At 32.8% G+C, this 24,140-nt stretch overlaps 7 protein-coding genes across 7 annotated transcripts; 3 read left to right on the top strand and 4 right to left on the bottom strand.

Annotated features, from left to right (window-relative positions):
* Positions 1–20: 20 nt before the first annotated feature.
* Positions 21–1,959, bottom strand: BX664DRAFT_388471 (peptidase family M48-domain-containing protein). The gene is made up of 5 exons (XM_051549476.1): positions 1,800–1,959; positions 1,487–1,730; positions 1,146–1,399; positions 552–1,078; positions 21–469 (listed from the first exon to the last, which is right to left on the bottom strand). Exons 1-5 carry the CDS (start codon positions 1,901–1,903, stop codon positions 252–254), a joined length of 1,347 nt encoding a protein of 448 aa, XP_051397041.1. The 5' UTR covers positions 1,904–1,959; the 3' UTR covers positions 21–251.
* A 1,047-nt stretch (positions 1,960–3,006) lies between these two features.
* Positions 3,007–4,726, top strand: BX664DRAFT_352635 (inositol-pentakisphosphate 2-kinase; the record flags this gene model as incomplete). The annotated part of the gene is made up of 5 exons (XM_051547684.1): positions 3,007–3,105; positions 3,193–3,315; positions 3,393–3,566; positions 3,657–4,218; positions 4,335–4,726. 5 exons carry the CDS (start codon positions 3,007–3,009, stop codon positions 4,724–4,726), a joined length of 1,350 nt encoding a protein of 449 aa, XP_051397040.1.
* Positions 4,727–7,339: 2,613 nt separating this feature from the next.
* On the top strand, positions 7,340–9,550 carry BX664DRAFT_340529 (uncharacterized protein). Its single transcript, XM_051546841.1, has 2 exons — positions 7,340–8,471; positions 8,544–9,550. The coding sequence occupies exons 1-2, from the start codon at positions 7,574–7,576 to the stop codon at positions 9,437–9,439; spliced, it is 1,794 nt and encodes a 597-aa protein (XP_051397039.1). The 5' UTR covers positions 7,340–7,573; the 3' UTR covers positions 9,440–9,550.
* A 92-nt stretch (positions 9,551–9,642) lies between these two features.
* On the bottom strand, positions 9,643–14,777 carry BX664DRAFT_340527 (CNH domain-containing protein). Its single transcript, XM_051546840.1, has 14 exons — positions 13,879–14,777; positions 13,455–13,801; positions 12,973–13,368; positions 12,833–12,898; positions 12,594–12,734; positions 12,234–12,530; positions 12,032–12,104; positions 11,736–11,935; positions 11,474–11,644; positions 11,011–11,404; positions 10,289–10,942; positions 10,103–10,213; positions 9,900–10,048; positions 9,643–9,844 (listed from the first exon to the last, which is right to left on the bottom strand). The coding sequence occupies exons 1-14, from the start codon at positions 14,486–14,488 to the stop codon at positions 9,707–9,709; spliced, it is 3,747 nt and encodes a 1,248-aa protein (XP_051397038.1). The 5' UTR covers positions 14,489–14,777; the 3' UTR covers positions 9,643–9,706.
* Positions 14,778–16,453: 1,676 nt separating this feature from the next.
* Positions 16,454–19,750, bottom strand: BX664DRAFT_366827 (armadillo-type protein; the record flags this gene model as incomplete). Its single annotated transcript, XM_051548541.1, has 3 exons — positions 16,454–17,394; positions 17,480–18,211; positions 18,286–19,750. 3 exons carry the CDS (start codon positions 19,748–19,750, stop codon positions 16,454–16,456), a joined length of 3,138 nt encoding a protein of 1,045 aa, XP_051397037.1.
* Positions 19,751–20,360: 610 nt separating this feature from the next.
* BX664DRAFT_388466 (SPT2 chromatin protein-domain-containing protein) lies at positions 20,361–22,558 on the top strand. The gene is made up of 6 exons (XM_051549475.1): positions 20,361–20,576; positions 20,662–21,036; positions 21,116–21,401; positions 21,486–22,056; positions 22,177–22,254; positions 22,326–22,558. Exons 1-6 carry the CDS (start codon positions 20,568–20,570, stop codon positions 22,414–22,416), a joined length of 1,410 nt encoding a protein of 469 aa, XP_051397036.1. The 5' UTR covers positions 20,361–20,567; the 3' UTR covers positions 22,417–22,558.
* Positions 22,559–22,822: 264 nt separating this feature from the next.
* BX664DRAFT_340520 (uncharacterized protein) lies at positions 22,823–24,119 on the bottom strand. The gene is made up of 4 exons (XM_051546839.1): positions 24,012–24,119; positions 23,515–23,940; positions 23,058–23,414; positions 22,823–22,949 (listed from the first exon to the last, which is right to left on the bottom strand). The coding sequence occupies exons 1-3, from the start codon at positions 24,062–24,064 to the stop codon at positions 23,321–23,323; spliced, it is 573 nt and encodes a 190-aa protein (XP_051397035.1). The 5' UTR covers positions 24,065–24,119; the 3' UTR covers positions 22,823–22,949; positions 23,058–23,320.
* Positions 24,120–24,140: the final 21 nt, after the last annotated feature.

Genomic DNA, 24,140 nt, shown 5'->3' with positions numbered 1-24,140 from the left:
TCTTTTTTTTTTTTTAATACAAAAAGTCAAATGATACACGCATACACAAAGAAAAGATGAATATAATATTTTCTTTTATTGATTTTATTTCAGTATGATAGCAAAAACAAAAAAAAAAAAAGGAAGAATAGATGATAACAACAACGATGACGAATGAAATCAAGGTGGAAGAATTCTAAAACAAAACAAAACAAACAAAGATATAAAGAGAGAAAAAAAGAAATACGTGTGTAAAAGGGTAGAGTAATAATTTACAAATCCTTCTTGGTTTCTTGTTCAGGTACAGCAATGGGTTTGTCAGAAGTAGGTTCGACACCAAGTTGATTAAGACGTTCAGTCAAGGTAGGATGAGAATTATTCCAAGCAGAATACCAGGGATCCATATTGAAGCCACCCAAATTCTTAGTGCTCAACTTGATCAAGGCACTACGTAATTTGGAAGCAAATCCAAGTTTGAGAGCAAAGGCATCTAAAAAAAAAAAAAAAAAAAAAAAAAGAGTGAGAACATATGATTTCTTCTTTTTCCTTTTTTTTTTTTTCTTTTAACTTACCGGCTTCATATTCATTCTTACGTTGATACATATGCATGAGGAAACTAATAGCACTATCAACAGGAGCATAGACACTTTGGAATAAAACAAAACCAATCAAAGCGGGAGTGGTATGGAAACCAAAGTCCTGATAAAACTTGACATTGTGAATAAAGAAAGAGAAGAACCAGAACATAGTGACAGCATAGATTTGAGTGACACCAAGTAATTTCAATGTATGTCCCATTTTCCAATGTCCCAATTCGTGAGCCAGCACTGCACAGATTTCATCATTGTCAGAATGATCAATCAATGTATCATATAATACAATATGTTTATTTTTGCCAAATCCATAAAAGTAAGCATTGGAATGTCCTGATCGTTTGCTTCCATCAATCACATAAAGCTTTTTCAAAGGGAAAGCGATACGTGCAGCTAAGGCTTCAATTTGACTACGAAGATCACCTTCTTCCATAGGAGTTAATTTGTTGAATAAAGGTTGAATCACAGTAGGATAAATCATAATGATGAATAATTGAAATACCATCCTAATGAAAATCAATCAATTAAAAAAAAAGAAATATTTACGTTTTTTTTTTTTTTTTTTGTACTTACAAAAGAATCCAAATATATAAAAAGAATTTATCACCAGTGGATTGCATCACCCATAAACAAGCAGATAATAAGGGGCACATCAATACGAGCATAATCAGTTGGCTCTTCAAAAGGTCAGTGAAAAATAAACCAATAGTTTGTTTGTTGAATCCATGTTTTTCTTCAATCACAAAGGTAGAATAGAGAGAGAATGGAATAGAAGTTATAGTAGAAAACCAACTAAATAAAATGGAAAATACCAAGGATTGTAAAATCTATTTAAAGTAAAGAAAAAAAAAATGCGGCTTGTTATTAAAACAAAAAAAAATAAAAAAATAAAAAATATATTATTAATATTATACCTGATATTCAGATCCATAACCAGCATATGTTTCCAAAAGATGACCGGAAGTATACCAAAGCCATGCCATACCATCATAATTCAAAATAAGTAAAGTTTCTAGTTGTTTGACAAGATCGTGTACAAATCCAAATTGAGATTTATCCAAATTATAACTTTGTGCTTTTTTAAAGTCTTCTTCAGTAACAATATCAGCTAATTCCTTGGGTCGATCACGCATCAGATATCTTCTATACTGACGATAACTATATTAAAAAAAACAAAAAAGAAATATAAAGTTAGTTCATCTTCAATTAAACACGTATTTTACTTACTTCAAGTATTGTTCAAAAGTAAATATAATACTAGCAAATCCTATGACATATTGTTTGTAATCCACATAATCCATGGCATCCACTATTTTTTGAATGTCCATCATGATCAAATAATAGTGAACCAATAATAAAATAATAAAAATAAAAGGAAATAAAAAAGAAAAGAAAAAAGTAAAATACCTCCTTTTTTTTTGTGAATGCTATTGCAAAGAAAAAAAAAAAAAAACCACATGTATTTTCATCTCCGACTGGTGTTTTTATTTTCTTTTGAAAACAGGTGGAGCACTCTTCTCTTTCACTTCTTTGTATTCTTCTTCTTTTATGATAATTCTTGTGTTTATGGTTATCAAATAAAAAAAATAATAATATTATCATTATTATCATTACTAACCTTATTCACATCAAAGTGTAAGCAAGTTCGAACAGTAGACACACGATAAGTATTCAAGATAAATGTGATTTTTTTTTTTACTAGAAGGACAATGATGAAACCCATTTCACCTACTTTATTTGAACATCTTGACCAATTTTAGTACCTTTTTCCTATTCAAAATTTCCAGGTAAATGATATTAGAACAAGAGGGAAAAAAGACGATTCTATAGACAACAAAATAAAACGAAAATTACCAGTAGATTTGGAACATTCTGCATAACGGTTAAGTTTGGATTGTTATTTTTAGACTTTTTCTTTTTTTTTGGGACAACAAAGACGCGTTCTCATGTTTTAAACTTTTTTTTTGATTCAAGGATTTTCCACATTTACAGATGAAAAATTCCAAGATCTTGGGTGTTTAGCTTGCGTTAATACATGTTCTTTTTTAAATATAATACTTTTTTTTTTTTGATAAAATAAAACTAATGATTTTAATAAGAAAGATCGATTTTCATTTTCATTTCAGAATAAAATAAATGAAAGAGTAGACTCCAGCTATCGTAGCCAAAAGAGAATCCACTCTATAATACAAAAATTATGCGTTCGATATGTCTTGATATCCATACCGCAAGAATAACATTGATTCTTGTCACATTTGAAACAACCAAAAAAAAAAAAAAAAGAAAAAAAGAAAATAGAAAGCGGACTTTTTATTTTCTCTCTTCTTTCTTTTTTGTTTGGCTGTTGTGACACGCCCTTTTTTTGAAGTTATCAAAAAAATCTATTGGTTATCTTTTTTTCTTTTCTTTTTCTATTCTTTTCAACTTGTGGTTGATGCTTTTATTGACCCATCAACATATACATGATTGGTCTTATTTGGCAGAAGGAAACGCTCACTTGATTCTTACTTATGTAGGACATGATATCAATCTGGTAATGTATATAAAGAAAAAAAAGAAGAAAACAATATATAAACTCATACTCTCTCTTTTTTTTTTTTTTTTTTTTAAAAAAAAATAGAAAGGTCATGTTTTAAGATTGGTCAAAAACCATGGCAAAGACTCTTATTCTAGCCACTTTACAATCGATTTTAGTCAACACGTTATAGGCGCTTTATTAGGATCTAGTTACATTGATGCTATGGTAAAGTCAATAGTATTATATTTTCTTTACTTGAAAAATAATGTTTTTATTTGTTTTTTTCTCTCTCTCTTGTTTAGGTGACAGTGGAAGTGACAGTCGAGTTTATGGAAGCTTTGTATGAAAAGGTGCTTCCAGATCGTTTATCAAACAATCGTCTAGATCCTATTTGTACTTCTCCCTCCTCTGGTTTTTTGTTGAAAAATTGGACTCGTTCCTTTGGACCTCATGATACTTGGACTTTTGAAATAAAGGTAACAAAAAAAAAACAACTAATATAAATAAATCAATCAAATTTATTGAGTGAAAAGATCTTTTTTTTTTTTGTTTTTAATTAACTTTAGCCTAAATGGGGATTTCTTCCGGATTCGCACTTGATTGATCAAAAACATCGATATTTGAAGAAACGACGTTGTCGATTTTGTATGCATCAACGTTTACGGAATTATCAACATAGAACATCAACCACTATGGAAAAACGATATTGTCCTTTGGATTTATATTCTGGAGATCCTCAACGTATGCGACAAGCATTGATGATTTCCTTAACACAACCACATGGATATCTGAAGTTATTTCATAATGGTCACCTGATGCCACATGAACAATGGTCTGCCTTACTTTCTGCATTATTTGACGGTATGGATGGTGATGATCGTAGTACATCTACTTCAAGCAAGCGTGATGATTGGATAGGCAAGGTAGCGGATTTACTCGTTAATATTCTCATGGAGGATCCTATTTTGGCAATCTTGAAGGAACGACAACAAACGTTGGATACATTTGATATTGAAGGCATTTATCCCTTGTATGAAAAATATGGACAACAACCCACACACGATATTGATCATTGGAAGACTATTGTACAACAATACCTCAAACGACAACAATCAAACTCTTATACTGGTAAATGAATATAAAAAAAAAAGAAAAAGATTATTTTGACTATGTACTTATATAAACAACTCCTTTTTTTTTCTTCTTCTTTTATTTTAATTAACGGTTCTTATCATGATGATTAGAAAATTTGGATATACAAGACTTTGATGACGATCAAGAAGAAATTCGAAGGATATACGAATATGTGCTATCTATGATTCTCAAAGACTGTTCCGTTATGATTTGTTTGACGAAAGATTACGAAAGCAAGAAAGGCGATGGTGTTACGACAAACTCGGCGACAGCAGCACCAATGACGATGAAGACAAAATCGGATCCGCTTCTCACGACATCAACAAGCAGGCTGATTACATCCTCGACTCATTCATTTCGATATCACATCAAGGTGGTGGATTTGGATTTGAAAAAATGGGATAAGATACCATATTGGTTCGAATTGGATAAACAGATTATACAACACAATCTATGGCGCGAATATCAAGATCAAGAACATGACTGGACATGTTTGGAGTAGTTTAGCTTTATTATTATGTATACCTTTGTTTTCTAGTTAGTTAGAGTAGTACGCATTTTATTGTACCACAATTGTATCGTCTCCTATTAAAATCATGCTTCCCTTTTTTTTTTTTCCTTTTATTTTGCTAGTTGATGATTTTACAGTGTTTCCAATTGGATCATGATGATAAAAATAAAAAAAAAAAAATGCTTGGATCAGAAACAACGTTTTTTTTTTTTTTTTTTATTACTTTTTTTGACGATTTGTGTGACATGGCTTACTGCAATCGACTTGATCAGTAAAGTTAGCATAGACGATCATCAATGATGCATATCCTTCATAATTATTGATGTTGGTTTTTTTTAAAGATGATGTGAAAAATAGTTGTTCATATTAAGGTCATCTGTGCCAAAAAGCGCATACACATTGAACTCGAATTGACAGATCCTGGAAAAATTTTTCAATAGTAATCAATTGTTGATTATCATCATTCTACTATCATCACAGCAGTGATTAAAAAGAGGATGATAAGAATAGAAGGAAGAGCTGCATACAAAGTGCATACTATGATTGAAATTTTCTAATGGTTAGTTTACGTAACACGGTACTCTTAAAAGGGAAGTATAGGTTGGGAAAACTTGGGATGTTGTACAATTATACAATGGTAAAAAAAAAAAAAAAGTGCTTCGCTCCTGCTTTGCATATAAGTATAAAAAATATCTCTTTTTGTAAACATCATCATATATAATAATGATGATGATCAGGGAAGAAAAACATTTACCCATTTAGGCGGGAATGCAAAGAATGACGCGTGTTCTATCATATGCTCAATTCCATGCAGAAAGAAAGAAACCAAAGAAAAAAAAATCTCATTTTAAGAGGATGAAAATAAAAAAAAAAAAAGAGAGAAAGAGATTGTACTTCCATCTTATGATACAGAAGAAACCTAATCATCATGAAAGAAAGCATCAAAAGCTTAAAAGGTAATTCGTGCCTGGTTTGACGAAAGGTTTACCAGTTGATTTATGATTCTTGTCTAAAGCAAAAAAAAAAAAAAAAACCTGAGGGAATAAAAGAAATCACAAGATAAAAAAAAAAAAATGATAAAGTTATTTTCGTCAACCTAAAAATTGAATATGAATTTATTTTTAAAACTCATTAGACAACTTGCCTTATCAAGCACTCTACTATGACAAGAGTTAGAACATCCTACTTTTAGATTACTGTCATTCTAAAAGCCCGGAGAAAAAAAAGAGATGGAAATTTTTTTTTTTGATGTACCTGAAAAATTTTCTTTATACTACAAAAATTTTTTTTCATCCAATGATCATCATCATCCAAAAAAAAAAAAAACTGAGATATGATTTGTCATAAAAAAAGATGATGATTGATTAGATCAAAGAGAAGGAGACAAAAAAAAACTAACCTACCATCATCAACGAACCATCAGGTCACGTTTTCCTTCTGATGTAGAATTTCTATCGCGGATAAAAAGGAAACGCGGGCAAACCGGTATCGGTCATTGAAGTCCGCTAACGAAAGAGAAAATCACACTTGTATGATGATCCTTCTTGATTGGGTAGAATGGCACAAGGACTAGTTAAATGAACCAGCGATCCATCGAAGCGGGTTGGATATGTTTCTTTTTCATGATGATGAAAGAGAGCAGCTGAAACCGCTGATCCTTTCTTTTTTTTTTATCATTTGAATTATAAATTAAAAATTATGTATGTTTTGCATATCGGAGGCTTTCATCTTCTTTTTATAGAAAAGAAAGTAGATAGATGAACATCTAAGGAGGGAAATCAATCTTATTGTTTGATCATCATTCTTTTTTTTTTTTTTTTTTTTTTTTTTTTTTTTTTTTTTTTTTTTTTACTTTTTAGCAAAATAGCCTAACTTTGTAGTAAGCAGGAAAACTTTAAAAAAAAAAAAAAAACACTTGATCCCAGTCTCTATTTTCATTGGGTTCCCCCGCTCAGAAAATCAAGGGGCGTGGTCCATTACCTTTTATAGATGATTTCGTCCTACCATTGGATTCTTTTGCGTGCGAAAAATAACCTGTTTGCTATTTCGATAAACCGCACGTTCCCTTTCCAACTATTCGTTTATATAATATGATATGACGACTTTTTATTTTTTTTTATATATATTATGAAAAGAGTGTTATCATTAAAAAAAAATAGGTTTGATTTATAATATGGGATGATCATCATCACAGAGTCATCATTATATATATATATATATAGATTGATCAAATCGATTACAATTCATAATAAAACATTCAATGGATTATCAAGGAGAGAGAATAATATCCTAGTTGACGGAAAAAAAGCAACATGCGGACCTGATTTTTTTATTGAAGACACTAAACCAAATTCAATATGTTTGAGAACCGCCACGCAATGAAAAAGCAGAATGGGAAAAAAAAAATGGTGAAAAATCGAGCGAGCGAGCGAAAGAGATCCCATATCTATGGGTACAAAAATCAAAAGAATATCCGATTCAAACTCCCTGTTTTCCTTTTGGTATTAGCTAGTTTCTGCTAAAAAAAAAAAAAAAAAAAAAAAAAAAAAGGTTCTCCAGACTTTTTTTATACTTTTTTATCTTTTTCTTTCTCGTGTTCAACACTTTTTTTTTTTTCTCTCTTCTTCTTCTTCTTCTTTTACCTCTCCTTTAGGTTTCATCAAACCGTATAACCTTTCCTTTAATTTTTTCCCTTCTCCCCTTCCTCCTCCTTTTTTCTTTCATTCTTTCTCTCTCTCTCAAACAAAAGACCTTTACTACTTTCATATCATTCCTTTGCAACAAAATTTTTATTTTTGAACATACGCTCTCTTTCTTTCTTCATTCTTTCCTTCTACAATGTCTTTGGTTGAATCAACAAATACTACTTCCCCTACACCTGAACCTTCTAACAACAACTTGGATGCACCCACAACAGCAGTAAGAAAAAGAACTCGTGCTACAGCCGAACAACTTTCAGTTTTGGAAGATACTTTCTCAGCTAATGTCAGTCCCAACAGTAAACTTCGAAAGGAGTTATCAGAACGTCTCCAAATGAGTGAACGCTCTATTCAAATTTGGTTTCAGAATCGAAGAGCAAAGGTGAAGCATATGCAAAAACGTGCTCAAATGCAAATGCAACAAGCCTCCATTCGTGCTCAACTGTATCATTATCATCAACAACAATATGGAATGCAACCTTATGGTGGAACACCTATCATGCCTTTACCTCAACATCATCAACAAATGTATCCTCGTGTGCCATTACCAAGATCATCTAGTGTTGATAGTAGTTCAATACATCATCCATCTTCTTCTTTATCATCCATGTCTACTCCTCCAGCATCTTCTACATCATCGACCACTTCATCATCTTCACCCAGTGCTTCTTTGGATTCTTTGACATCATCTGCCAACATACCCCCATCTCATCATCTTTCATACCCATTACAAGATAATGTTGATTTTCCAGATTATTTACATGGTAATCCTTTATCTCCTTCTCCTAGTCCTCATCATCATGATTACTCTTCTACTTGTTTGTCATACCCTTCTGTTTCCGCTGCTTCTCCTACTTCCTCCATACCTACATTGGTTGCTGTTCCTGATGCTGGTCCTACTGCTATGTTGACTACCTCTTCATCTACTTCTTCTTCTTCTTCTTCTATATCTACCACTTCTTCCGCTATTACACCTCCTGATCAATTGGATCAAGCTACTGTTAGTCCTCAAGATATTTGGCCTTCTTCTGCTCATCGTAAGTATCTTTAATATTATTGATGATAATGACTATTTTACTTATCTTTTTTTTTTTTTTTTTTAAATGTAGATGCTACACGATCACAATCTGTATCTGTGTTGTATGCCAAAAATGGAACTTGTTCAGATTTACCAACACCTCATCCTGTAGAACGATCTCTTAGTAATCCTCCTGTTACCATTGATCCTTCCAATTTGATGATGAACAAAAACAATAATGACAATACTATACCAACATCACCTCATATCTCACCATCCGACATTACTACTACTACTACTACTACTACTACCATCGAAAATAATGGATTATCTGACATGATATCAATGGATGCTTCTTCGGATGTATATTTGAATTGTACCACATTAACCATTGGGACATGGCATCGACTCAAGTTACGTGTATCTGATTTACTCTGTGTGTTCAAGAACAATGTGTTTGAATGGCAAATAGAAGATGCTGGATGTCATTTCAAGATGGAAATCCCATTATCCTCTGTAGCCGGTATTGAATTTGTGGAAGACAACAATGTGTTGGCAGATGTGCATTTTGATATCAGTGAAAGTCCTCTTTTTTATATGGAAACTGGATCATCAGAGAATACTTCTTGGGTACAATGTAGTGACTTTACTGAAGGAAAACAAGCCTCTCGCTTCTTCCGACATTCTTTGAAAGGCGTCTCTCAACATTTGAAACAAGATTTGATGACATTGATTGAAAAATGCCCTGAAACTCGTCGTTGGGTTCGATTTGTTGAACCTACTCAACATTATCCATCATCAAATTATTATCAACCATCTTCACATTATATTGGTCATCCTTTACAAGATCCAATGATGATGTCTTCATCTAGTCCCACCAATATGGCCTTTGCATCTTATATCCCTCCTCCAAACCCTTCCTCTTATTGGTCATCCATGTATCCTTCCACACCAATCATGATGGGTGTTTCCAATTATCTTGTTTGATTTTTTTTTTTTTATTTTTTATATCTTTACCCCTCCCTTCTCTTTTGCTTCCCATATCATACATATATATATATATACATTAACCACCCCGTTTTTTTTTTTTTTTTTTTTGTCATTAGTTATTCTGTACCTTTTTTTTTTGTGTTATGTTCTTCCCCACCTTATTGTATTATAATAATAAAAATTGTTTTTTTGATTCCAAATAGATAGAAAAAAATGTATAATTTATTGATGACGATGGATACGAATAATAAAAGACTATGGAAACTACTTTTCTATGAATTTGAGTTGAAACACTAATTCATTGCCACTCACTCCATCCTCCATCACACAATGAATAGCATCCAAAGGATCAGGTTTCAAACAACGGATATTATTGCCAGGTATGATTTGCACAATATGGCCCTTAAAAAAAAAAAAATTAAGGATGATATAAAAATAAAAAATTCATTTTACTTACGGTATCAATATGTCGAATTTCAACAAAACTAGAATCAAAGGCCACAATGTATGGGTATCGGAACGCAAACGCTGTAGGATGACCTTCCCATCGCATCATCCAATCTTGTCGTACACGTCTTCCTTTCTTATCAATATAAAACGCCAGATCTAATTCATTATAAAAAAAAGATAAGCCCATATTCATTCATTAAAGATATTTACCATTATAACATAATAAGATGTTGCCATTGGGATGTCGAAACATGGAAATAGGTCGCAAATCATATCTTGAGGCAAGCACATTATGACTTTCATCACTTGGATCCAATACACCTAAAATAAAAAAAAAAGGTCAGTTTCTATATATATATATATATATATATATATATATATTTGTCGTCAACTTACTTAAAACACCTGCCGAACCAACATCTACCATTTGGAATCCTTTGGCACTGCCTATACACAAAACATTCTTGAAATACTGAATAGATGTAGCTTCACCTGGAATATAGAGATCCTTGAATACTCGTAGTCCTTCATGTTGATGCCGCAGTAAAGTACCCAGTTGTTTTGTCTTTCGTCGAATACTTTGCTGCTTTTTCTTCTTGTTCTTGGCCGTTGTGCTATCATGAACTTCCAAAGCACGGATGGTGGATGTCATTGCATTGTATCGTACATAACATACCAAGGATCTTTCTACTCCAGCCTGACCTTCAGATTTATCCATCACCTTGCCCACTTTGAAAAACGATACATGGCTGCTGATCTTGCGTCCTCGTCGTGCTGTTGTATTGTCATCGGATGATTCATCTTTGGTTGTTGGTTTTCGATCAAGAACATCGTCATCCATACCATCATCATTATTATTTTCCTTGTTTAATAATGATTCCATCGAATACGTGTATAATGTTTTATCTGCCAGAACGAGAATAAATTTGTTTTCCAAAATGTCGATCTGTGATACTTTATCCATGGCTAATAGACGAACCACCTTTTTGTTATTTTTGCCACCAGTCGTTAAGTATACCCCTTGATCACCACCAATAATAATACTATCCCCTAATGACAAAAAAAAAAAAAAAAAGATCAACATTCATACCTTTTTTTTTTTTTTTATCAAATTTTACCATAGGTAGAGGCACAATTGACTTTGTTAAATCCATTGAAGAAATCATTATTGATAGGTACTACTTGAAACACTTTTTGTTTTTCCATCACTGCATATCGATAAGATTCAATCTTATCTACCCATTGTCGTCTACTTGTGAATGTACTGGCATATAATGTGATCGGACTAGCACCATGACGTCCAAGATGTACAAAACTGATAGGATATCCACTTTTTGCTCCTCCAGTCGCAGTTGTTGAAACGCCACCATTATTATTGGATGTATTGGCAAGGGCTGATAAATCAATGGATGAGATTGAATCACTGGTTTTATGTTGACCATAAGGAAGTATTACACTAGCACGTTTGGTTTGATCTGGTAATGAAATGGCAAGTAAACCAATAGGTATAGGCTATCATATTAAAATAAAAAAAAAAATAAAAATGAGTTTATCTATCAATTATCTATTATTTTTACTTACCTTTCTATATAACTTGAATTGTTCAACATCACCTACAAACTTTTGTTTGGTGATAATCAAGCAATGATCCAGTAGATAGACTTGTAATGCCAATGATTCTGATCCAGTACCTTTTCTTTTCAACGGTCCTTTCATAACAATTTGTCTATTTTCATTCAAAAGATCCAAATCCTGAAAAAAAGTAAAAAGATATCAATATACATATTCTTTTCTTTGAATATCTAGCTTTTTTTTTTTCTCTCTCTCTATCTTTCAATCTTACCATATCTGCCAAGTAAGAGGAATCTTGAAGTTTTTCAGCCAATAATTGTAAATTAAATCGATTTTCAGTTTTCCCAGTTTCATGATTCACATTGGAGAGATGCTCAGCAATAATTTTCATAGCCTTTGGAATGGTTTCTTGATCCGGATGATCTTTTGGTGTATGTTTCAATATTTCCCTTAACAATAAGGAGTATCTACCTGTATAAAATAAAATCAATAAATATAAATTTAGTAAATCAGATTCTTTTTTTTTAATGTTCCTATCTTCCATTTCTCTTTTTATCATCATCATACCTAATCGAGTGGTAGGTTTAGTCAAGTAGCCATTCAATTCTAATTTTCGAGACACTGGTAATCGTTCTGTTGCCTGTATAATAACAATAATAAAATTTTAAATTATAGTTCACAATGTTGATCATTCGCCTATCATCATCATCATGCATTATTCCTAACCCCCCTTCTGTCTCTCCTTGTTTTTCCTATTTTGTTTAATTACCTGAACAAAAGCAGCAAATTCTGGATTTGTCGATTTTTCAGTTTCAAATATAGATTTGCCAATGATTTGATGTGCACCATATTGGACAAATGGAGTAAAATGGGCGACATATTGTAAAATAATATCACCTACTTGATAGACCACAGGACTTGCTTTTTGTCGTTGTTGAAGGGCTTCCACAAATTGTTTATTGGCGTCATATACTTCCATGATATTCCAGAAAATATCACGAACCAAGGATTCCCTTCGATCAGCTGGTTGAATTATATCATCAGTCAAGAGTGGTTGAATCCAATGCTATATTATAATAAATTTCAAGGATGAATAAGATTGTTTCTCAATCAATAACTTTAAACTTACAGTCTTCACATAGGCCAAATCATCAACAAAATCTTTTTCCGTATAAATGAATTCAAATATGTTTTCTTGGCGTTTTCGGTCTTCCTTGCTGAGCTTATCTACAACAAATTTTGACACTGTGCTGGCCCACAAACGATCCTTCTATAAAGCGATGTAAGAACAATTGAGTTTAACTTTCCATGCTTTTTTTTTTTTTTTTTTTTTTTTTTTTTTTTTTACATCTCTCTTCTTTGTTTTACCTTTTCAATAAGTGATGACTTGCTGCTTGTACGATGTACAGTTTTTCGGTTCGAATTTCTAGCTTGCTATTGAATTTTACAATCATATTATAATGAGTATATAAACTTTGAAATCTTTTCTTTTTTTTTTTTTTAGTTACCTGTTCCAATCGACGAGGACAAAATACACTATAACAAAGTTTTTCTCGAGTACATGTTGGAGAGTAACAATTTGTCAAAAGAGTGAAGACGCCGTTAGGATGATGATCATCGGTTGTTTGTTGTAATGCAGGATAATTGACTTCGGAGATATCGTCCTCTTCGCCATTTGTTACAGAGTCGGGCTTGAAGGATGTGGATATACCTTCATCGGTCATAGATGGAAGTTGAGAATGTCGTACATTGATACGTTCAGTAAATCGATATAATTCTTGTCGTGAATCGCGTAATCGATGTTCATAGTTAACGTCGTGGAAGAATTTCTGTGCATCCAAAGCTCGACCAAGTAGTAAAGCCAAATTGCGGTCTTTGGTTTTTGTCAAAAAGGCCAATTTGTCCTACCAAAACAAAACAAACTATAAATCAATGTCTTATTTTTATAATTACATATATATACATTTGCACCACATGAAATCAAACTTACCACTGCTTCTACTCCATCAAAAGTGTCCTTGTATTTGATACTATCCTTTATCTTTGTTCCTACCGTTACACGTTCCTTGAAAGCTGTTGCAACTTCTGATAAGAGAGCGGCGTAAACGAGTGACGTACTGTCTTTGCTACTGGATGATGTTGAATGATTGGAAGATGAAGTAATCATTTCCCTAGAAGGCCGGACTGATTTTTCAAAAGAGAATGATTGAGCTCTTTCGCCTTGAGATCGTCGACCAGTAATTCGTAGTGCTGCCGTTGTTGGTAAATTGTAAACACTTTCTGCTGATCGTCGCAATGGTATAGATAAGGATGCCACCATTTCTGATTTCAGATAATCTAAAGAAGAATAAAAAGAAGAAAAAAAAAGATATGAGAATAAGGTATTTATGATTTTTATTTTATCATCCACTTACTGCTTGTTCTAGACATTGCTGATAATCTTGCTCGCATAGGAGCTGTTGTTTTGGATAATCGTGACAATAAACTCACTTTTTCGTTAGATGAGGATTTTTGCCAAGAAGGTTTTGTATTGCCTTTATGATCCATTGTTGAAGAAGGTACACATAGAGTTTGACTACTTTGTTGACGTTGTAAAAGGTTTCGAGATTGTTGAGTATTGACAGAATGAGGAGAAGGACCAAAGCCAGAAGAAGTAGAAGGAAGAGTGCTATGACCACTATCGTTGTTTCCAATACGTAAACTATCCATAGTTTGTAAACTAATGATGGAACGAGTTGCAGCATCGTCGTCTTCTGTATCATATTCAGTATGTCGAGATAGTAAAGATATTTCATCCGTGTTGATAGAAGGAAAGTCAGGTAGTTTCAAGGGAGCAAATGCAATGGCACCTTCTGGTCGATAGTCAAATTCATTATCGTCTTCTTCTACTTCGTCACGTAATGGATAGTTCAGATGTTCAGTTGGTGAGTTGGTATTACCATGAGATCTTTGTTGTATGCCGTGTTTTCGATAATATTGTTCGCGTATAGATGCTGAAGGTGTAAGTCTTGTTTGAGTGGTCATTTTAAATATGAAATAAATAAAGAAGGAGAAGTCCTATAAATATATAAATAATATAAATTTTTTTTTAAAGGAAAGGGAGCATCACAATAGTTCCAATTGTAAAAAAAAAAAAAGTGATAGTAAAATGTATATATGAGAGATAAAGGACAAGAGACTATAGAGATACAAGAGACTCGTCTAAAAATATATATACATAAAAAAAATATTTATATATATTTATATATATATATATATAAAAGGAGAAAGGGCAAAAAAGAAAACGAAAGAAAGAAAGAAAGAGAAAAAAAAAAAAAAAGAGACCAAAAATAAACTTGAAATATAAAAAAGGAGACTGTGAGTGCGAGGGGAAGCAAAAAAAAAAAAAAAGAGGGAACACGAAAATTTATCTTTTCTGCCCCGATCATCATTTTAACCTATTACTTTCGCCCTGTCATTTCTTTCTCCAGTTTTGGATAATGGGAATACATTTACTTCCCCAGTCTTTTGGTTTACTTAAAAAAAATGATATACGCGATTACTTATTTCTTTTTTGATCATCATACTTGTTTTTATTATCTATATTATATTATTGATATATCAATTCAATCATCATTTATTATGTACCTTTTTTTTTTTTTCTTTCTCTTTCATTTCTTTTTACTTGGTATACTTAAAAAGGGAATCGGATTTTTAATCATTATCAAACCTTAAATTGAAAATGTCTCGACCTTCGATTCTATTTTTTTTTTTCTTTCTCTTTCTTTCTTTTCATTCCCAAAAATGAAATGGATTGGAGGCACGAAGTAATAATACTTGATTGAATATTTTCTGCATAAAAAGATAATGCATAATAACCATTCTTGTCATTGATACTTACGTTTTCTTTCCTTTTTTTTTAGATTCACATTGCATAACAAATCAACTCAACAACGTATTCATCAACAATCAAAGGCTTTTAAATTGGCTCGTTTTCGTAAGTCATGTTATCTACTTTTTTTTTTTTTTTATCTTCCATTGATTCATTCTTATTTTATTTTGAGAAGGATATGCTCGTTATGCTTTGAGGCATCATCATCAAGTACGTGATCTGTCTTCAATTATCACACGAATGAAGAACACAAGTCATCCTTTACATCAATTATCCATCGATGTGCGTATATTCCAATATCTATATAATTAGGATAGTTTACCTTTTATACATGATTATTTTATAAGCTGAATGTCACAGAATTAAAGTTTCTATTTTATTATTATACATACTGTTGTCAATAAAAATAATTTTATTCCTTTTTGATTTGAATTGGTTCTGACAATGAGATACTCAAAACACAATATTACTATATATATATATATATATATCTTTTTATTTCTTTGTTATTCTCTTCTAATACAAATGAGTAACAATTGTTCCATTTTCTTCAAGAATTACCTTTTTAGAGTCTGACATATACTTTTTTTTTTTTTTTTTTTTTGTTGTTGTTGTTATAAAGTCAACACACAGTCGTTGATCCACCATCTATCATCTTCATCCAAAAAAAAGGGCTTGTTGAACAGACTATCCATCTTTGGTCATTGAACGCATGAATCGGGGTTGGAATGGATTTTGTTTTTATTCAGAACAGAAGTATAAGGATAAAAAAGGATAACTATGCTGCTATAAAATAATACCTTCTAATGCTAACCAATACTATAACACTGGTATAATGATATATATATATTTGTATATAAAATCAAGTTTTTTGTAAAAAAAAAAAAAAAGAAAAAAAAAGATCTAATCGTCTTCATCAGTGGTATAGACTATAAAAATAAAATAATAAAAAAGTAATACAGTTAGTCATTTATCCATTTTACTCTATTCTTTCTTTCTTTTTTTTTAAGATGCTTACCTTCTTCACCCCTAATGATTTTAAACACAAAGGAAAAAAGAAAAGTGAGATGAGATTAATAGAATGTTCATCCAATAATATTGTAAATTTTTTTTTCCTTTTACCTCTTTCGGCGTTCCATACGTTCCTTCTTCTTCTTTCGAAGTTCCTTGGAAGTAAGTTTGACTTTCTTCTTATTAGCTTTGACAGTATTTCCTTGAGCATCAACTTGATCTTCGTCTTCTTTTTCATCAATTTTGGTAGTGCCGTTACCAGAGACCCAATTGTGACCAGAAGCGACTAGTTCACCATTATCTACCTTCCAAACTTCACTACATAAGGCTTCAGAGAATTCACGGTTGTGAGTGACAATGACCACACCTCCGCCATAGTTCTTGATTGCTGTTGCCAAAGCACCTAGAGATTCACGATCCAGGTAATTAGTAGGTTCATCCAACACCAACATGTGTGGTTTATTCCACATAGCAGCACCGATGACCAATTTGACCTTTTGTCCACCAGAAAGACCACGAATACGAGAATGAGTAGCGAATTCAGGTTCCAATCCAATTTCAGTTAAATGCTTTTCAATTTCTTTGGATGTCAGTGGTCGATTCAATCCCAACTTGGCCGCTTCCAATGCATCCACTTCGGCAATCTTTTTTGCAAATCCCATGTTTTCTAATTTTTGTCGTGAAAGCCATGTATTGTCCACAGAAGATCGACCTTTCCAGGATACTTCATATTCATACGACTGTTTCAGTTTTCGACGTCCAACGAGATCTTCCACCACGCGTTTTTCTCCATCAATAACAAAGGTTTGATTCATTTGTTTTTCTTCATCTTCATTGATCACACGATCTACTTTTTCTAGTTCTTCCCGATCTTCTCCAGTTGCATATCTCCATTGAATATATTCATTTGGTGTGCTATCCAAGTGCTTTTCAATATGGTGGAAAGCATGTTGTGCCACATAAGCGATACGAAGGTTGGGATGTTTCCATACTGTTCCAATATCAGATTCAATTTCTCCAGTCAATAACTTGATCAAAGTGGATTTACCTGTTAATAGACGATGTACAAAAAAAAAAAAAAAAAAAGGTAAGAAATAAGATTTTATATATAATTATCGTTTAGATTCACTTACCAGCACCATTGGGACCAATGACAGCAACACGAGAAGCTAAAGAACACTGCATGCTAATGTTGATCAATTGCTTGCGATTTGTACCAGGGTATTGGAAATCAACATTCTTCATTTTCAAGATAGCACGTTCCTTTGTTTTGATGCCTTCTAAGTAACCAGGTTCAGGAAAAGCAAAATGAATTTGAGAAGCTTCCAAAGAATAATAAGATGCAGCCTTGGGGACTTTCTTGACGAATTCTGATAGATTTCCACGGTAACGTTTGAGTTTGTAATTGGCTTCATAATGAATGATATCAGAACATACATGATCTAAGAAACCAGAATCATGAGAAACAATCATGGAGGTTACAGTCTTGAGTCCAAGAAGATAGTTTTCCAACCAAGCCACATTTACCACATCCAAGTGATTAGTAGGTTCATCCAATAACAAAATATCAGCATTCATTAACATAGCACGAGCTAAAGCCAGTTTCATCTTCCATCCACCAGAAAGAGCACCAATAGGCATAGAAGTAACCATTTCTTCAGTGAATCCATATTCACGCAAAATCTTGTGAACTTGATCACGATCCTTTGTCTCTACACCTTGAGAAGATATAATAAAGTCAATCAATGGAGTATCTGCTTCAGAACCATCAATATCGTGTTCCACATAAACTGTCTTGAGTTCTGATTTGGGTGGAAATCCATCTACTTGTTCATTTGCAATAGCACGCATCAAAGTCGACTTGCCTAATATGACATTCATCCAAAAAAAAAAAAAAAGGTTGAATAAAATGGATTTTAAAAGACAAATAAATACATACCACAACCATTAGCACCACAAAGACCATATCTACGACCACGTTTGAGATGTAAGGAAGTACGATTCAATAAGATTTTGGCACCATAAGCAAGTGAGAATTCACATTTACACAAATCTTCACCTTCGTCATCATCTTCTTCAGTATCCTTGGGAGTCACTGCTTCTTCACATTTGTCTAAAGCCATGGAAGCAAGACCTTCAGCATCAGTTTTATTAGTATTAGGAAGCATCAAAAGATAAGGGACCAAAGAATCAATCCAGACTTGCTTGAAAAAGTTTTTGGCAATACATAAATTCAATGCAATATCCTTGATATAGCGTACCACTACTTCCAAAGAGCCATCCACCTTGCTGGGTAAAAGAGCCTTGAATGCTGTATCGACTTTGGCAGATTTTTCTTGCTTGGAAAGAATAATAGCAGATTGTTGTTTTTGTTCTGTAGAAGAATTACCACCAGCACTCTTCAAAGTCACTAATGCTTTTTGAACTACACCACGACATTCAGGATCAGCCACCATATCTTGTACTTTTTCAAGGGCAGGTAAGAGAAGAGGTAAAAAAGGAGCAGCCACTTCAGGGTCATCCACTAGTTTGCACATATTGTCAATGATCAATGCTGACTTGCGTTTGATAGGGGTAGCTCTTTCTTGAAGACCACGACTGAGTAAAGGAACCATGATAGATAAAGTAGCAGTATCAACTTCATGAACAAAAGTAGTAGCACCAAGAAGATGAATTGTTTCAGGTACATTTTCAGGATGATTAATACAACCAATGACAGCAGGAATAAAACGTTCAATATCCTTGTTTTCTATTAATGCACAAATGACACCCATAGTAGTAGTGGCTTGTTTCTTGACATCAGCTTTTGTATCCCACATACAACCAGATACAACAGGAATCACTTCAGGGATAGTAATATAAAAGGGTTCAGGATGAGTCTTGACCAATAATTCCAAAAGACGTAATGAGAGCATCTTGGTTTGCCACTTGGAGGAATTTTCCAAACCTTTCAAAAGATAAGGGACAATGATGGCAGTTGCATGGGGATTCACCTTGATACATAACTTGTTGGCAATTTCTTCTGCTTTTTGTTTGACTATAGCTTGTTTATCTGCTTGAAGTTCCAAAAAAGTAGAGAGAAAAGGAACTAGATAAGGTTCAGTAATAGGACCAGATAATAACATTGTATGAATAGTTTCAATGGCATTCAACCGAGCAACTTGATTCTTTTTGGATTGGAGATCTTTTTCTAATACTTCAATAATCTTGGTTTGATCTAAACATTTTGCACCACCATGACTTTCAATATATGAAACCAAAGACTTGGCAACTGCGGAACGTTCATCTTCTCCACCAGTAATAGAAGATAATTTTTCGAGAAGTTTCTTAACATCTTGATTTAAAACCTTTTTGTTCTGAATACTTGTTGCTGTCATACCGTCGGACTTGGTAGTTATCGGCATAGTTGATTGAGAATAAAGAGAAAAGATAAAAAAAAAAGAAAAGAAAGAAAGAAAAGAAAAGAAATTGAAAAAAAACGGAAGCTATTTTTATTTTATTTTATTTTATTTTTTTTGAACTAAAAAGAAAAAAAAAATAAGGGGCAAAAACAAAAAAAAAAAAAACCAGAGAAAGAGACAAAGAGAAGAGTTTTCCTTAAAAAAAAAAAAGGGAGAAAATATCTGAAAAACCAACCATTAGGAGCTATTATGAACACACAGTCGATTTTGGGGGGGAAATAACTTTGACAAATCGATCGGACCCCCGTTTACTTTTGAAAATGACATTTATTTTCTATTGACTGTATGATAAAATGGATTTCATCGATTTGATTCATTCTTATAAATATAAACATTCAGGAGCAAAATTATATATATATATATAAACAATAGTGCGAATCAGTTGAAAAAACAATATCGAACGATCTTCTTATCGGTTGATTTTTTTATCAATACAACCCCCCCTAATTAAAAAAAGGGATAGTGTTTCCATTTATGTTAAATCGCCTATCTATATATTATATAAAAAAAAAAATGAGGGGATGAGCCTTCTTACTTTTGATGAGCCCTTTTTGAATAAACAGTATAATTCATCCAATAATAATAGTAGCATCTTCTTTTACTTCCTCAGTTTCACATTCCGTCAGATGGGCAGCCTCATATAGGGCTTCAATATTTTTCTTTCTTTTTTTTTCTTTATTCTTACTTTCTTTTTTACTCTTTTATTTATTTATTATTCTTATTATTATTTTACTGTGCCTCTTATAATCGACATTAGGTTATGCTGAAGGTAATTTTTTTATATTTATTTATCATATCATTAGTTTTATTAATTTATTGTATTTATTATTATTATTATTATTATTTATATTTAGGGGAAATCAAAAGATATTACCTTTGAACAGCTGATGCAACAGGCAGCTGAAGTAGCCAAGGCTCAAGATGCAGTATTAGAGGAAAAAGCCAAGGAAAGACGAAGATTAGAAGATGAACGACGACAAAAAGATGAACGAGCTCTTTTGGAAAGGCAAAAAAAGGAACGTATGCTGAAGGCTAAGGAAGAAGAAATCGAAAGACGACAACGAATGCTAGTACAACAAAAACAACAATCCTCTCCTCTACGTAAACCTATCACCTCTTCAACGCAACAGCATCGACAAAGATCTATAGACTCAAAGTCTCAGCCATCATCGAAGTCAACCAAATCTAAAAATAATTCAGTTTCTTCACTACCTTTAGTCGAAAAAAAGGTATTCGTCGTTTTCCTTTTTATTATGTATTATATATATTCTATGGTTACTAACGTATCTTTATTATTATTATTATTAGAAACCTGTACACATGTCATATGAACAACTTTTAGAAAAAGCTAAAGAAGTGTCTATACCAAAAAAATCGACATCTCTTCCTCCTTCTTCATCATCAATATCTTCAAAGAACGATGAAAAAGCATCAGTAATAAAGTCAACAGCAAATCCAACGAAAGACAACAAACCATCATACTCAACAAATCACAGATTGCCAAAGGATGGTACAAAATTAGCAACAAATCCGAAGAAAGATAGCAAACCATCATCCTCAACAAATCATCATAGACTTCCAAAGGAATTATATGGTAAACACGAAAAAAATAAAAAGATTGAATACTAGTACTATACTTACCCCTTTTTTGTTTTTCTCTTTTCATCTTTGTTTATAGAAACACCTACTAATATAGCCACAGCATCGGCTTCATCGACATCACTGTATGTCAAACGATCCGCTATGGCCAAGTCGAAATCACAGCAACAAGAATCAATGACTACGCCATCGAACATACCAGCACGCGATCGGCTTAGATTGTTATACAATACCCCAGCTCAGAAGGTGGTACGAGCTAAACGAGACCGACAATCCATAGAAGAAATTCAAAGAGATATCCGTCATTCAAAAGGGAAATATTCTGATGATGACAGTGATAACGATAGATCACGACCTCGAAAACGACAAGAAACGCAATTATCATCATCTCGACATTCATCATCAGCTTATATGTCAAGAAAACCACAATCTCCTCCTTCAACAAATCATCGCCAACCTATTCGAATGCCATTTAGACGTCCTATGGATCCAGAACGATTTGCTAGAAGACATCGACCACGGGATGATTATATTGACGAAGATGATGATGATCTTGAAGAATTCATTGTCGATGATGATGAGGAAGATGACTACAGGACTTCTGACTATTCCTCGGAAATTGGCAAGATCTTCCGTTACGATCGAAACAGGTAAAAAAAAAAAAAAAAAAAAAAAAAAAAAAAAAAAAAAAAAAAAAAAAAAAAAAAAAAAAAAAAAGGGAGAAGAAGGGTTGAAATGAAATGAAATTAATTTTTTTTTCGTTTGGTTAGATATATCAATGAAAGTGTTTATTCAGATGATGATATGGAAGCAAATCCCATGGATGTTATACGTGAAGAAAAACAAAGGTAATAACAAAGAAAATGGGAAGGAAATAAGAGTTTTGATTTAATGATAATTCTTTTTCTGGATGATTTAGTGAACGACTGGCACGACGAGAAGATCAATTAGAAGAACAACGAGAAATAGAACGACGCAAGAAACGATTGGGCAAATCAAAATGGAAATAGCAAGATTTCAATATATCAATATATACAACATACTTAATGATGATGAACATTTAGAATAGTTTCTAGTAGATATAATTTTTTTTTTTTGTGAATATTTGATTTATTGATCAACTGAATAAAATGATCCTTTGTATAATAGAACAATATATATTACGCTTTTATATGAGATGATGGATGATTGATAATGAGTAGTACTCACATTTGAGAAGAATATAAAAAACTAAAAAAGGGAATATCCAGTTGAATCCCGCAGCAAGAGAGATCCTCCAAGTAATCAGCCGGGCTAAGATTGCCATTTCCGGATTTCGACCGAGAAGACATCAGTTGTTGCCATATTTGAAAATATCATTTTAGATTTCTTTTTCATTGATGTTTAATATATATATATATGAAGAAAAAGAATAAGTGAAGGTAAATGTTTATACAGTTTATTCATGATTCAATATTCAAGTAGCAATAAAAGAACTAAACTACACAATATTATACTACACTATATATTATATATGAATTTCCTATACGGTCCAGCTACCATCCTAAATCGACAAAGAAAAAAAAAAAAAGAGAAAATCAGTAACATGTAACCAAAATAATCAGATCAGCAAAGATATATATATATATATCTGTCTGACCTTTCAACTTACCACCATGATGACCGTGTCCGTGATGCCCATGATGTCCGTGATGTCCATGATGACCGTGATGCCCATGATGACCGTGGTGACCATGATGACCATATTCTTGATGGGATCCATAACCGTAGATACCGCCGTAACTATCATAGCCTTGAGGTGGAGGTGGAGGAGGAGGATAATGCCCCTGTTACACAAACATATTCAAAGATGATAAAAGGTGAATATCAATTCATACTCGATCTCCTCTATTTCCACTTTTTTTTTTTATTATTTTATCTTACTTGTTGATGACCGCCACCCATTAAATTGCCAAGTAAGCCACCACCGCCACTATGTTGTTTCCCACTCAGTTTCCCTGCGGCCAATCTAAAAATAAAATGAATCATACAATAAAGATTATCATGATTATTCATTTGATCTACGATCTTGGCATTCTTTTTTTTTTTTTCCTTTTTTAATTACTTACGTCAGTAAAGTACCAGCCAGAGCACCTCCTGCTGCATTCATTGGGAATCCACTACCACTGTTGTTACTGCTACTACCATGCTGAGGCTTCATAAAACCGCCAAGCATAGATCCCAAGCCTCGATCGCCTTCTTGTGTTGCAGTTACACCAGGTGCTGATGTTGATCCAGATACATTACCATAACTAGGAGGTTGACCAGAAGGATAACCTGTATTGTTACCAGATGACATATAGCTTCCAGCCTCACCATTTGGCATGCCATTGTTGGGCGAATAGTTTGATGTTGATGAGTAGCCTCCATATTGTTGTTGTCCTGATTGCTGTTGTGGCATACTTGATGTTGAAGAAGGATGTTCCCATTGTGTTACACCGGTGCTTTGGTCAACATAATAATAACGTTGAGCAGTTTCGTCCCAGAGTGCTAACCTTCAAAAAAAAAAAGGTATTTTAAAAACGTGTTGCCTGGGTTAATTTACATACTTTTGTAAGATACTTACCATCCAGTAGGAACTTGAGGTGGAGGAGGAGGATATTGTGAATTGGAAGACATTACTAGATATAAAAATTCGAGATAATAATAATAAAATAAAAAAAAAAGAAAAAAAAAAAGAAAAAAAAAAAGAAAG

This window comes from Halteromyces radiatus (genome assembly GCF_025201355.1).
Source record: "Halteromyces radiatus strain CBS 162.75 chromosome Unknown BX664scaffold_8, whole genome shotgun sequence".
In the NCBI taxonomy this organism is placed as follows: Eukaryota; Fungi; Mucoromycota; class Mucoromycetes; order Mucorales; family Cunninghamellaceae; genus Halteromyces; species Halteromyces radiatus.
The sequence above is the reverse complement of the archived record's forward strand: the minus strand, read 5'-3'. Positions and strand labels throughout refer to the sequence as shown.